The sequence below is a fragment of the Chelon labrosus genome (assembly GCF_963514085.1).
Source record: "Chelon labrosus genome assembly, chromosome: 18".
Lineage (NCBI taxonomy): Eukaryota > Metazoa > Chordata > Actinopteri > Mugiliformes > Mugilidae > Chelon > Chelon labrosus.
This window is the reverse complement of record NC_140351.1, coordinates 22,460,849-22,476,911: the sequence shown is the minus strand read 5'-3', so window position 1 is coordinate 22,476,911 and position 16,063 is coordinate 22,460,849. Positions and strand designations below refer to the sequence as shown.

General features: G+C 43.7%; 1 protein-coding gene across 1 annotated transcript in view; it reads right to left on the bottom strand.

Moving 5' to 3' along the window:
* LOC311503646 (uncharacterized protein) overlaps positions 1 to 15,023 on the bottom strand; it is a 30,171-nt gene extending 15,148 nt beyond the window's left edge. The window contains exon 1 of the mRNA XM_084566497.1: positions 14,909 to 15,023. Within this exon, the coding sequence (XP_084422623.1) occupies positions 14,909 to 14,981 (73 nt within the window). The 5' untranslated portion in view covers positions 14,982 to 15,023. The remainder of the gene's footprint in view (positions 1 to 14,908) is intronic.
* Between the last annotated feature and the right edge of the window lie 1,040 nt (positions 15,024 to 16,063).

Genomic DNA, 16,063 nt, shown 5'->3' with positions numbered 1-16,063 from the left:
TGTGATGCCAAAACATGGCATGAAATACTGGGACATTGTAACATTGATGATGTGATGAAACTACCTGATGTTGTATTAGGCATGAAAATCACGGGGGAAACTAAGATTGACTGTAATGTTTGTACTGAGGGAAAATTCACCAACAGTAGAAGTAGAAATGCTGATGCAAAAGCTTGTGCGCCCCTCGAGTTAGTACATACTGACTTAGCAGGTCCAATAGAGCCAACTGGTCAAGATGGGCATAGATATGCCATCTCATTCACAGATGATTTTTCAGGGGCAGTGGCTGTTTACTTCCTTAAAAATAAGAGTGATACAACATTGGCCACAAAGAAGTATCTTGCAGACAGTGCACCTTATGGTAGTGTCAAATGTATCAGATCAGATAATGGTACAGAGTACACAAGTGAGGCCTTTCAGGCCCTTTTAAGAGAAAAAGGTATAAGACACGAGACATCATCCCCTTACTCTCCACATCAGAACGGAACAGCTGAAAGACAGTGGAGGACCTTGTTTGAAATGGGGAGATGCATGTTAATAGAAAAGGGGTTACCAAAAGCATTGTGGCCTTATGCTATTCAAAGTGCAGCCCATATCCGTAACAGATGTTACAATGAGAGAACTAAAAACACCCCATACTTTATGCTAACAGGAAGAAAGCCAAACCTATCAAAAATGTGGGTTTTTGGATCAGATTGGTATGCATATAGTCATGATCAGAAGAAACTTGATCCCAAATGTAAAAAGGGAATATTTGTGGGGTACAGTAAGAACAGTCCAGCGTATCTGGTTAACAACCCTCAAACAAGAAAGGTGTCCAAACACGGACTGGTGAAATTCATCAAAATGAACAGTGTTGATCAACAAACCCAGACTGATGAATATGAACCAGAAACCAACAGCTTCAGAGACCAAAAGTCAGAAATTGAAAAGAGTGACTCTGAATTGCTACAGAAAGAAGATAGCAAAGAGAATCAGATCTTAAACAATAATGATGATGACACAGACAAGAATGACAATGTACAAAATGATGAAACTACAAATGAGGAAGTTGTTCTGGGTGAAAACAAAAACAGCTTAGGTTCAGAGCCTAGTTGTGACCAAAACCCCCGCTACCCAATAAGAGAAAGAAAAGCTCCAAAATACCTAGAGGATTACACATCGGACATTAAAGATAAAGATGTAACCCATGCTAGTGTTGATTATTGTTTCAGGGCAGTGTGCGGAGTCCCCCAAACCTATAGAGAAGCCCAGATGTCACCGGAGGCACCAGCATGGCAACAAGCCATGAAGGAAGAAATGGACTCACTCAAAGAAAACGAAACCTTTGAACTGACTACATTACCTGAGGGTAGGAATACAGTGGGGGGAAAATGGGTCTATGCCTTAAAGGAAAACACAGAAAAGGGAAATGTTTTCAAAGCCAGGTATTTTGCCAAAGGCTACAACCACACAGAGGGAATAGACTATAATGAAACATTTGCCCCAACAGCAAATATTTGTTCAGTGCGAGCCCTTATGCAAATTGCTGTTCAGAATGATCTCATTGTACATCAGATGGATGTGAAAACAGCATACTTACATGCTCCAATAGAGGAAGAGATTTACTTAGAACAACCTGAGGGTTTTGAAAACACATCAGAAACCGGAGAAAAACTTGTGTGTAAGTTAAAGAAATCCCTTTATGGTCTGAAACAATCTGGAAGGAATTGGTACAAACTTCTAAATGACCACCTAGAACAAGACAACTTTGAGAGGAACCTATCTGACCACTGTGTGTACAAGAAACAGATAGAAAGTGAGACAATCATTGTGATCATATGGGTAGATGATTTAATCATTGCAGCCAGCAATGGCGACCTACTCAACAGCTTCAAAAACACTATGAGATCACAATTCAACATGAAGGATCTGGGGAAAATTTCATATTTCTTGGGCATACAGTTTGACCAGAAGAAAGACAAAATTACAATGAATCAAAAACAATACATTCTAAAAATGCTTGAAAGATTTGGAATGTCAGAGTGTAAACCCAGATCTACCCCAAGTGAACCAAGAGAGGGTGGTATCAAAAGTGAGGAAGAAAAGAACAGTGAGTTTGTAGACCCCAGAGGATATCGGGAGATTGTTGGCAGCCTGATTTATGCTATGACTAGTACAAGACCAGATATCAGCTGGATTGTGAGCAAGCTCTCTCAAACTTTAGCAAATCCAAAAGCAGAGGACTTAGTGGCTGCTAAACATGTTCTAAGGTATCTAAAGGGCACTGTTGACTATGAACTATGTTACAAGAAAAATGAGGAAGGTTTGAAACTTATTGGCTTCAGTGATGCTGACTGGGCATCCTCTGTGGAAGATAGACGGAGCACTACAGGGTACTGTTTCAGCCTGACAAAACAGGGTCCCGCCATTTCATGGAAAACAAAGAAACAGCCCACAGTGGCATTGTCCACATGTGAGGCCGAGTACATAGGTCTAGCTGCTACTACTCAGGAGAGCATATACCTTACTCAGTTATTAAATGGCATGGATAATAGAATACACAGTTGTGCTGAGATTCATGGTGACAACCAGGGTGCCATAGCACTGTGTAAGAACCCAGTGAACAGACAGAGGTCTAAACACATTGATGTGAAATACCATTTCATACGTAACACACTCTGTGAAGGTAAAATAAGTATTGTCTATTGCCCATCAGAGGAAATGGTTGCCGACATACTGACAAAGCCTGTAGCGAAACCAAGAATAATCAAGTTCAAAACATGGTTCTTTGGAAACTAAATGTATTGGAATGATAACATCGGGTTATGATGATGAGAACAAGTGGGGGTGTTGGGTTTTGTGTTCTCATTTATTGTTGTTTTATGCTTTTATTCTGAAGCTGTACGTTCAGTGGAGGTCACGTGGGCCTCTTGGGCCAATGAGATGTTGTGGGCGCGTTTTTTGTTGTTATTATGAACTTTTTCTTCCGCCATGTGTGTTACTAAGAAGAGATGTGAATAAAAGACAACTAAAAGAAGAGCTGGTGTTAATTATTTCCCTCCTAAGATGGCTGAAGGAACAGAAAACGTAACACCACCAATTAACATTAGCCCTTCATTCATGACATGGATACTGTAATCATACAGAGAGAACATAGCATACCTTTATCTTTTCTTTTTTTCCTAAACTGATCACCTGATGGCTTTGACCTTTTTCTGTCCATCTCTGCGTCTATTTGACACTCGACAATCAACAGATTTCCATCTCCCCCAGCGCTGTCACTCACGACCAGAAGTCAAGACTAAACCAATTCACCTTGGTGACCACATAATCGTTTTATTAACTATTTTTAATTGGCCATTTCACACAATTCATAAAAACAAAAAAGTACAGGAATTATAGGCCTGTATTTATAATATAATGAATGAAATGTGCGTTATATGGAAGAAAGTCAAGGTGTGACTGACTTTAGCCCTTTTATACAGTGGATCACCCCCCGTCCGTTCAATTTGGAAGAGACCCAGAGGTGAACTGTCCCCCGCGCCCCCCTGCCCTTTCTCTTTCCCTTTCTCACACACAGCTTCTGTGCACGGCACCATTTCAGCAAGCAGGGGCGCCTGCAGCTGCAGGGGGGCGCCAATTTGCCAATTCCACACACAGATATGACAGATAATAGAAACCACGTAGTGGTGCAGAGTTTTTATTTTTATTTTTTTCCAAGTGCTCGTGCCGCCATGAAAAAATGCCGCTCCGGGCGGCTGCCCGGTTCGCCCGTGCTTAAAACCGCTACTGGCAGGGATTCATGAGCGAATCTGTAGCAGATACGCGACTCCGCTGCGGATTCGTTACTCATGAGTCCGATCCGCCACTCATGAATCCGCTGCGGATCCGATGAGTCCCTGCTTAACCAAGAGCAGGAAGTCAGCCATTCACTCGATCGGCAGAGAAACGAAACTTAACGTTGTGAGCAGGGGCGCCGCTAGGGATTTTGGGCCCCATGAAAAGAATCTTTACAGGGCCCCCCAACACAATTTTCTCCCGTTGGTTGTCAAGATGCAAAATGACTTTGAACGTTGGTCTTTATTAAACTTATCCCTCATAGCCCGCATCAACTCTATCAAAATGAACACCCTCCCAAAGTTTTCCTATTTATTCCAATGTCTACCCATCTTTCTACCACAGTCGTTCTTTTCCAACATAGATAAATTAATAACTGAATTTATCTGGAACAAGAAAACCCCGAGACTACGCAGATCCTTGCTTCAGAGATCAAAATCTCAGCGAGGTTTGCCACTGCCGAACTTTAGATTCTATTACTGGGCCTGTAACTTTAGAGCAATCCAGTTCTGGCTTCATCTTGAGGGCTCTGCTTCGCCCCCAACATGGATAGTTATGGAATCCATGTCTGCTAAACCGGCTTCTTTGTCTGCGCTTGTCCATGCCCCTGTAAGTCACCCCATTTCACCCTACTCAAAAAGCATAATAGTTAAATCCACTGTGAGGATATGGAGACAATTTAGACGATATTTTGGCCTTCTGGCTCCCTCTCGACTGGCCCCGCATGCACCAAACCTTTTATTTCACCCTTCGCTAATAGATGGAGCATTTTCCTCCTGGCGGGCACGGGGTATCAGATCAATCAATGACTTGTACAATGATAATATATTTTCATCTTTCCAGGAGCTTTCAGAGAAGTTGGTTATTCCTAAAAATAACTTTTTCAGATATCTACAGATCCGTAGCTTTGTCAAAAATGTCTACCCCAGCTTTCCTAATGCACCGGATCCCACTGACCTGGACCCATTCTTGACCCTGCTGCCTGCTACAAAGGGCATGATCTCTGTGCTATATAACTTCATTCATTCTCTAAACTCAGCCTCACTTCAAACTATTAGGACACTGTGGGAGACTGATCTACAGGGTGAACTTACAGACGATATGTGGGATGAGAGTCTGCGGCTGGTCCATTCTTCCTCCATATCTGCTAGGCATGGGTTACTACAATGTAAGATTCTCCATCGCTATCATTTTACTAAGGTGCGCCTGTCTAAAATATATGGTGATGTTGACCCTACTTGTGATAGATGTCGCCAGTTTCCTGCTACCTACTTTCACATGCTTTGGGCATGTCCCTCCCTGAATACCTTTTGGTCGGAGATCTTTAATACTATTTCACAGATTACCTCAGTTTCTTTCACACCATCTGCAGTTACTGCCTTATTTGGTGTCACCGTCATACCTGCCATACCAAAGCACAAGAAGAATCTGGTTGCTTTTGTAACCCTCTTAGCTAGACGTCTCATTCTTATGAAATGGAAATCACGGGGTCCACCAACCTGCCATGATTGGATAAAGGACATTTTTTACTTTATTAATATGGAGAAAATTCGTTGCACATTGAGGGGATCAACTGCTACATTTAGGAAAACATGGGGGCCTTTTTTCGAGTACGCGCAAAAGTTGACTTTCCCTAAGATCCCGATCTGACAGACTACCTCTGTACGTGGTGAGAGCTGTTTTAACATCATGCTGTGTACAGGCGTATATGACGGTATACTTTATTATGACCTTAATAACTGCCATCTGTGTAACTGTTTAATCCTTCATTTTGTGTAGGTGACCTTTGTTGTGGTTGTTTTGTTTGCTTTGTTTGTTTACATATTCATACACGAGTGTCTTGTACACTGTTGTTATTTGTCCTTTTTGATTTTTGAAAAAAACTTGATACTTGCTTTGTATAATTGCCATTTATGTGTTGAAAACTCAATAAACAAAGTTTGGAAAAAAAAAAAAGAACTGAACTGAGTCAAGCTTCCTTTTGCAACCTTTCAATCACTGGTCCTTGCTCAACTTTTCTCACCAAAAGCCCAATGCCGAGCCTTCTCATGTGCAAAATCACTCATCAGGTCTTTGAAGTCCAGCTTTCTAGCCAACTGACTCTCAATTGACAGCATGGCAAGACTGCAAAGTCTTTCCTGAGACATTGTGGACCTCAAATAGTTTTTTATCATTTTTAGTTTACTGAACGCTCTCTCACCACCAGCAGCAGTAACTGGCTGACTGAGGCGCTGTGTGAGAAACCGCCTGTGCGCTACCTGCAGCTGATCCAGTCGGACTGAACCATTTTACATAAAGTTATTGTTACCAGGACATTGAAAATAAAATATTTGTGATTATATGTTAGTTAATAACTTAGTGTCATTATTTTTTCTGTATTATAATCTCTCTCCCCCCCCCCCCCCCCCCCCCTTTCCGGCGCCCCAGGTTGTGAGTGAATTGATACTCTGCATCCACTCCCACGGACGTAATTGGGGGGGTCCCCTGCGCTTTTTCAAAAGGCCGTTTTGGTCCCTTGCACTTTTTACCGTCCAAAAACAATGTTACGCTATAGTAAACAGAGGAACGTCAAGCATTAGGACCAAGCGGAAAACGGCCGCTCAAGCTGAAACCTGTTTCCCTTAGCCTACTTTAGACCCGCCCACAAGCTTCTTGATTGGCTCTGTCGTTTCTTGTGTGATTGGCCGTCCCCGCTGTCACTCCACCTTGCTGTCACACCGGTCTGCTAGTCTGCGGTCAGGAGTCCTTGTTAACCTGCTAATGTAAGTGGTGTCATAGGCGGACTACGTCAGACGTAGTAGGTAGTCATGTGGGACGTGAGGAGGAACGAGACGGGAAGCGGGACTTATAACATTGAGGATTGTACGGAGTTGTTGTCTGCACGGAGAGTGAATAAAAGGTTGACTTTGACCATCGTAAACCTGGTTGTTCTTAAAAGCACACTTTACATGGTGTCAGAAGCGGCGCAATGGCAAAGTTCCAGCCTCCTGAAAGTTTTTGTTTTGAAAGACCCGGCGAGTGGACGGAATGGAAAAAACGATTTGCACGGTACAGGACGGCTACAAAGCTGGACAAAGAGGACGGCCCAGTTCAGGTTAGCACCAGAGCCCGTCTACGGAGAGCCTTCCCACTCTCTATTAAGTCCCATTGTAACGAATTTTGGTTGCAGTTCCACCAGATTTCCACTGGGGGCGATCGCCATGAGTGCAACATGAATGGGACTCTATGGAGCTAAACGGCTAAATGTGTCTCTTTCATCCGATTGTCGTTGAGAAATCTCAGATTTGATTGTAGGTTTTGCAAGTTCAACATGGGTTATAGGTCAAAAGTTGAATGAACGAGAACTTATGTCATTTCGTTTTCTTACAGGTTGAGTTGTTGTTGCCCATAACACGCTAGCATTGTGCTAATGAACGCTGATTGGTCAGTGAAGGACTGATTACGACCAGATCCCGCTTGACGGCATCGTGGCATCCGAAGCGGGACCAGAATGTTAAGACGGACTTTTTCGCCCAAGTTTTTTTTTTTTCGGCCCGGTCTTTTAAAACAACGAAACAGAAACTCTTCTAGCACGATTATTTACCCGTGTCAGCTGTGTTGTCCATGCCTCGAGAGAAAAGAAAGTGCAGAGCGCGAAAGCACCAAAGCGGTGACTGAAGGATTGCCGTAAAGCAGTATCTGGTCGTACGATGTGTATGACGTCATTGACATTTTAAAATACTTTTTAAAGCAAAATAAGTGACTCTAAAAAATCTAACACCCAGCAGTGTGTAATTTCTTTGCATCTCCTTTCAAATTCAATATTCAAATTACTGCACAAAAAATTATATCCTGAGAAAAGTGGATTTTGAGGGGTACTGCTCCATAGGCCGCCATTCATTCTGCACTCGTCCTGAGAGCGCCCTCATATGGAATCAGAGTGGAACTGCAACAGTTCAGAACCCGGAAGTTCAGTGAGAGTGGAACTTCTCCCCATATTAGACGTTCTCTGTTAGCACGTTAGTGTATGCGCTCGGAAGAGAAGCAGAGAGCATTCTCGGCTCTTTCACCTACAGTGGAGGGGAAGTTGAGTCGGACTATGATACTGTTTTAGCGAAATTTGAGGCATACTTCATACCGAGACGGAACGTTATTCATGAACGGGCATGCTTCAATCAGAGAATGCAGCGGCCGGGAGAGCGTGCAGAGACATTTATTCGCGCGCTCTATGAGCTGTCAGAGAACTGCGTGTTTGGAATCAACCGTGAGGAGAACATCAGAGACAGGATCGTGGTTGGCATTATGGACAAAGATCTGTCTCAGAGGCTGCAGATGGTCCCCAATCTCACTCTGGAGATGGCCGTACGGGAGGTACGACAGTCAGAAGAGATAAAAGCCCAAGTCAGTCAGCAAGGAGGTGAACAGGCTGCCTCAATACAGGAGGTGGCGCATCAACGAGACGGTAGCGGTGCCAGACCAAAATGGCAGCGCCCACAGAGAGAGCAACGTGACAGCTACAGCGAGCGCAGAAGGTGCCGACGGTGCGGGAAAACACAGCACAGACGGGAGGAGGATTGCCCCGCAAGAAGATCTACCTGTAACAAATGTGGAAAGGGAGGACACTGGGAAAGAGTGTGTCAAAGCAGACAAGTGAGTGAAGTGATTGAGGATGGGGGACAAGAAGAGGATTTTTATTATATGGGTTCAGTTAACAGTACGACTAGCAACACTGATGATGATGAATGGATAGTCGCATTAAACATTGAGGGTTCAACAGTTGAGTTTAAAATTGACACAGGGGCTGATTGTAGTGTCATGAGTGAAACAATGTACAAAGCACTACAAAAGAGAAGAGTCCTACAGAGGCCAAAGAAGGTACTGAGTGGTCCAGGTGGAGGACTGAACTGTTTAGGACAGTTTATCACTCAGACCAGCTACAAGGGTAGAACTTACACTTTCAGACTCTATGTCATTAGAGGGCAGAACGTGAATAACCTACTTAGTAGGCCAGCAGCTTTAGCTATGGGGCTAGTGAAGCGAGTGCATGAGGTTCACAGCAGTGAACAGGAGTTCGGCCTACTAAAAACACAGCCTGTGAAGATAGTGCTACAGGAAAACACACAGCCATATGGAGTCTGCACTGCGCGCAGAGTGCCCATCCCCCTCCTGGGGGCAGTAAAAGAGGAGTTGGCCCGGATGGAGGCCAACGACATCATCGAAGCTGTGACTGACCCAACAGAGTGGTGTGCCCCGATGGTGCCCGTCCCAAAAAAGTCTGGACAAGCACGCATCTGTGTCGACCTGAACAAGCTTAATAAAGCTGTGAAAAGGGAACGGTTCATCTTACCGACGTCGGAAGAAATGACATCTCAGCTCAACGGCTCTACAGTCTTCTCATCGCTGGACGCCGCTTCAGGGTTCTGGCAGATCCCCCTGGACAAAGACAGCCAGAGGTTGACCACATTCATTACACCATATGGACGATACTGCTTTAAACGTCTCCCGTTTGGGATTAGCAGTGCTCCAGAGATCTTTCAAAGAAAGATGGTAGAGACCCTGGAGGGTCTGCAGGGTGTGGTCGTCTACATAGACGACATAATTGTCCACGGCAGAAACATGACAGAACACGACATGCGGCTGCAGAAGGTCATGGAGCGGCTGGAGGCTGCAGGCCTGAAGCTGAACGCAGAGAAATGTGTGCTGAGACAAGGGGAGCTGCACTTCCTTGGTCAGGTCATCAACAGAGACGGCGTGCGGCCCGACCCGGACAAGGTGTCCGCTATCAACAAACTTGATCCACCACTGAACATCCAAGAGCTACGGAGGGCACTAGGCATGATAACTTACCTAGGTAAATATATCCCAGACCTATCCACAGTGGCCCAGCCCCTACATGAACTGCTTAAATCACAGTCATTGTGGATGTGGGGCCCAGCACAGCAGACAGCCTTCAAGAGGATCAAAGAACTCCTCACAACTTCACCTACTTTGGTGTACTATGATGTAAACAAGAGGACAACAGTCTCAGCGGACGCCAGCAGCTACAGGATAGAGGGGGTCCTGTTACAGCTCCACAGCGATGACTGGAGACCGGTGGCATACTGTTCAAGACGACTGACTGAGACTGAAATGAGGTACGCTCAAATAGAAAAGGAGTGCCTAGCGAGCGTGTGGACATGTGAGAGGTTTCAAATGTATCTCTATGGCTTGCCATCTTTCAAACTAATCACCGATCACAAACCTCTCATCCCTCTGATGAACTTCAAGGACCTTGACAATGTGCCTCTCCGCTGTCAGAGACTTCTGATGCGGTTGATGAGGTTCAACCCAGAGGCTGAGTATGCTCCAGGGAAAACCCTGGTAGTGGCAGACCTGCTGTCCAGGAGCCCGCAGAGGGACACAGAGCACGGTCTAGCCAGTCACACGGAGGTGGAGTGCTACGTTGCAGCGGTGTTGAGCAGCGTTCCAGTATCACCCAAGAAAATGGACTGCATTCGGACAGAGACAGCGGCAGATGAGCAACTGCAAGTCGTGATCAGGTACATACAGGGGGGGTGGCCTGAACACATAGTGCAAACACACACCAGCGTTAGGGAGTACTTCCCTGTTAGGGGTGAACTGTCTGTTAGTGATGGGCTAGTAACCAGGGGGTGCAGGATAGTGATACCTGGAACAATGAGGTCAGAGATGCTAGATCGTATACATGAGGGCCATCTAGGAGTTAACAAATGCAGAGACAGAGCCAACGCTTCAGTATGGTGGCCTGGCATGGCGTCTCAGATCACAGCTAAGGTAGAGAACTGTATGTACTGTTGTGAGCAGAGAAGGGCACAAAACAGAGAACCTCTCCTGTCAACACCTCTTCCAGATAGGCCGTGGAAGAAAATCGGCATAGATCTATGTGAACATGAGAGAGAGAACTATCTGGTTATAGCAGACTACTACTCTAGATACCTAGAAATACTCCACATGCCAACCACAACAACAACTACACAGATAGTTTTGAAACTGAAGGCCACATTTGCTAGGCACGGGATAGCTGAAGAGGTAGTCAGTGACAATGGGCCACAGTTCAGTAGTGACGGCTTCAGAGAGTTTGCTCGTCAGATGGACTTTGTACACACAACCTCTAGCCCCCATAACCCACAAGGGAATGGCCATGCAGAACGTGCAGTCCAAACGGCCAAGAGGATTCTGAAACAACCTGATCCCCTGCTTGCTCTCATGGTTTACAGGTCCTCTCCACACAGCAGCACAGGTGTCAGCCCTTCTGAGCTCCTGATGGGTAGAAAGATCAGGACGACGCTGCCCACCCTGGAAAAGAACTTACATCCTAAGTGGCCGAACAGAGAGCACGTCAGAGCTCGAGATGCTGTGGAGAAAAGCAAACAGGCGTTCTATTTCAACAAGCGCCATGGTGTGAGACAGCTCCCACCACTGCAGCGAGGAGACCATGTTCTCACCAGGCTAGACACCCAAAAGACCTGGACCACACCTGCTGTGGTGGCAGGTGAGAGCACCACACAGAGATCTTACATCATTGAGACAGAGCACGGAGCTCTGTACAGGCGTAACCGTCGCCACCTTCAAGCTGTGCCTGTTGAGGGGGCCACGGCGACAGCCAACACAAACCCTGAAAAGGGCTCACCAGACACTCAGGCAAGCTCAACAACAAGACCCCCGGGTTCTACAGTGAATACTGATGGACTGCCCCAAACCAGGTCCGGTAGACCTGTCAAACCTGTCTGTAGACTTGACCTGTGAGAATGAGAAAACTGTTGTTTGAACTGTTCATTGACTTAAAAAAAAAAAAAAAAAAAAAAAAAGAAAATGGAAAAGGAAAACAAAAGAAATGACAATGTTATACATAGTGTTTAATGGTAAATGTCAATGTTATACATTTGTTATACTTCATTGGTAAGCACTATAATGCACTTAAGTTTTGGTGCACGTTCACACTTTTGCCACTAGTGGGCACTGCTGTTTTTTGGCTTGCAGCAGATGTTGTTATTTGCACTAAGTAATAAGCGTTATAGTTTATGGATTGTTGCAGTATTTAAAAGGGGGAGATGTCATAGGCGGACTACGTCAGACGTAGTAGGTAGTCACGTGGGACGTGAGGAGGAACGAGACGGGAAGCGGGACTTATAACATTGAGGATTGTACGGAGTTGTTGTCTGCACGGAGAGTGAATAAAAGGTTGACTTTGACCATCGTAAACCTGGTTGTTCTTAAAAGCACACTTTACAAGTGGGGCGTTTGTTCTGCCTGGGTCACGTCAGCTAGAAGGATTGTAATATCAGAGGTGTCATTTACATTAACGTTTGAATCGGTGTCCATGTGCGTATGTGCGTGCCGACATTTTATTCAATTTCTCCCCACCTGTAATGTCAGTTTGACCTGCCCACCACTGGGTGGTGCAATGTAAATGAGCTCTGTTTACCATATATTCCATAAATAAGTGTAAAATGTGATACTGAGTTGGAGTGAAGTTGACTAACAAGGACAAACACAGAATTGTGTGATAATGTTTTGCTACATGCTTTACAACCAGTCAAACCAAAAAAGGGAACATTAAACTTAAAAGTAGCAATAGAAAACTAGAAGAACTTCTAGAAAACACAGTGAACTGAAAGATTAAAGTTTTATTAAAAATACTTGTGTGGGGGGACACAAGTATTTTTAATAAAACTTCTGAAATCAAAATTTCGTCCTTGTCCACTCCACATACATTTTAGACCATAAGAAAATAAAATATTCTTTCGTAGTAGTGACCTTGTCCTCATTCATTTTTTTTCTTTTTTATGCACAGCTTAATTTTGAGCTTATGTAAGATACTTGATATGATTTTCAGTGGCTATGTATCACAACTGATAAATGGCAATAACAGGTAACTGTAATAATTAGGTGTTATGCTTTATTATGTCTCGAGTGGATTCTTTCGCAATTAAACATTAGACGTCTGATGGACGTGCAGATCATGTCTATATTGTGTCCGTCGGTCCATGACCAATTCTGGACGTCTACACGATGTGCAAACTACGTCCGCTATTTCGACGTCTACGGTGACCCCACTTAGATATGTGGTTCAACATTTGATCGTCAGACTAGATAACTTTTTGGAGGTCATATGGACGTCTAAGACGGTGCAGGAAATGTAAATGTATTTTTTTTTTAATTTAAGACAAATATCAAAATTGTTGATCAGCATGATGCATTAATATGAATTATAATAATTTGAGATTAAACATTATTTATTATTTATTTATTGAGTAGCCTACATGATATTTCGTTATTTTACATTTTCGTGTTCCTACTGGTTTATTTAAGGGTCTCCGGATCGCAGTTTTTTAAACCAATCCGTTCTGGCTAAGTTTAACTGAGTTCTGCGCCTCAGTCACATAGGGCAAAATATGTGCGAATTCGCGGAGTGTAGGCTGTGCGGAACCCGGCCATTATGATTTGAACCAGTCAACGCCACTCTTAACTGGCAGAGGCACTAGGCGTGTTCGACTTCATGCAGATCTATGCAGATCTGACTTGACGTGATGCATGCTGGGTTGTTCATGCTCATAGACCTCGAATATGATTGGTTAAAACGAACTTGTTCAACCCAGCATGCATCACGTCAAGTCAGATCTGCACAGATCTGCATGAAGTCGAACACGCCTATTGTGTCATCACAACGAAGACCGTACGAGTCACTCCTATTGGCCCAGGTGCTCCTCTTCTGTAGCCTAGAATCTAGACTGCCCCTAGCGGCAGCAAATTACATTTGCTTCTACATTTAATGTGGGTCTGGCTCGTCAGGCTACCTCTTCTGTGGAAGCAATGGCCGATTCTGTGCACCGTAGGCTACGACCTCTACTACAGCTGTTCTAAATCATCATTCACTAAATTGCAGGTGAGTTCGGTCAACCCATACTGCCTAGTTAACTTCATGTTCACTCATAGTGTTTGCAGTTTTAGCTTTGTCGTATTAATCTAAACAGTTGTTGCTACAATTAGCATTGCATCTTTTCCCATCAGCTCGTCAGCTTTTGAACACGACCACCGTTTACAGAAGCTTTAACGTGAACAACACTGCAAACAGTTGTCGGTCGCTATTATCAGAGCGATAGTAGTTATTCCTGTGCAGACTTTGGTGTGCCGCCATTGTCTTAGTTAATCAATGGGATTCTTGTTTTTTCCGACAGTACAGGCGCATTCTAAAAAAGCTGGGGGTGTTAATTGCCGTTTCGATTGCTAATCATTTGTCTTTTTCTACTTGTGCAGATGGGATCATCCTATTTGATGATCGGACAACTGAAGACTTCATAAGGTCGCATTCTTCAGAGATGGGGCCACTGTTGCAAAACTATCTGCAAACGTGCATTTTTTTTTATTTTCATTCAAATTGGGACAGCCCTTTTACTTTCATTCTTATACAGACCAAAGGTAATTTATTGTATTTTACCACTTTCACATATTTTACTGCACTTTATGCTGCTTAAGACTGATATTTGAAATAAATACTGGGGAGAAAAAAACTGTCGGGATTGGATTGTGATTTATTGTAGACCTGACTGTATAAAATGAGTTTAAATTTGACGTAGAAAAGACGTCTGTGAAGCCTAAGTTTGGACTACAATTGGCTCCTATGTGGAGGTACTGTGGCGTTCAACAACGGATGTTCACTCGACGTCGGAAAAAGGCGTTGTCTGGTGTCACAGTCTGCACCTTCAGAGGACCAAACGTCGACGTGCAAAAACGACGTTGAAAATACGTTCTTTGAACGCCCCCAGCAAATTTTCAGCTAAAGCTGAAAATTGTCGGTTTTACCAAAAAGACTTTCAGGTTGAGGATTTAGTTTTAAAACGGTTAAGTCTGGTTAATCGCCCCGCCCCCCTTTCCGCATTGCAGTCGATCAAATGGTCCTGATAACAGGGTGGTACCTGGATATTCAGACTATTGATATCTACAGAGTCTGTGTTTACTCGTTTTAACGTCTATATGACTCGATCAGAATCGGAATCAGAAAATACTTTATTGCCAAGCAAATCCATTGTATGTACAAATGCTTGGCAATAAAGTATTTTCTGATTCTGATAAAACATTAAGCCACACTCACCTCCTCTGACAAGAATCATCATCCACAGGAAAGTCACCAGAGACACAGAGCAGTTGATCCTGATCATCTTCATGTTGTATAAAAGTACGACGACGAAGCAGTGGACTGAAATGAAACTAAACTTGGTACGAAGTTTAGTTTCATTTTAAAGAGGCTTTCATTAGTGGTGGGCGGATCGATGATAATATCGATAGCAACGTTGGTATCGAGATTGATCGATACCAGTGTAATGAGATCGATACTAAGCTTCATTTTTTCTCGTTTCATTAAAGAGGCGACCTGACTCTGTCTAAATGCCGCTGCTGTCACAGAGCAGGGGGGTATTCCATCAAGCAGGCTAAAGGCAAAGCCAAGCTTAAATGGCCAAGTCTGGATAATGTGAGTGAGAGTTCGGTTCCATCAAAGAGGCTGAGATTAGCCCCAACTCAGTAACCATGGAAACTATGACTCCGGCTAAGCCTCAACCATGGCTAAGCCAGAACTGTGGCTCAGGTTTCCGTTCCATCAATCTGAGCCTCAACCCTCCCCTGCAAACATTTCGACGTCTAATAAACGTTGAAACGACGTCTAAACGTACACGTCGCCAGGAGGTCTAAAAGTAATGCTGAAATGCAAATTGAAACGACGTCGCGTTGCAACCTCGACGTCTTTTTAACGGTCATAAACAACGTCTCCACAACGTCACGTTGTAACACAGATGTCTTCTAAACGCGCATTATTCACCTTCTAAAAATGATCCAGTGTAAATATTCTGATATATATATTTTTACAGCTGTATGTGTCGAGTTTTAGATGTTGTTTCTGCAGTGGAGTTAAAAAGAGGTTGACAAATGCAGGTAGAGAAGATGTTGACGTTGCGATCTGACGTCTTTTCAACCTGCATTTCAGCATTACTTTTAAAGCCCCTGGCTGCGTCTAGGTCTCGACGTCGTTTTAACGTTTGTTCAACGTCGAAATGTTATCTGTTCAAATTGACTGATTAACTGTAAAAACAATTACAGTGTTTACATATAGATAATATATTTAATGAATAATAAATGATATTAAAAATATTTTTTGCTATAAATTAACACATTTATATAAATACAATGTAGTAACAGCACCTACCTTTGGGGGGAAATTATAAGTTTGACAACACAAAAGTGCAATTTCTTT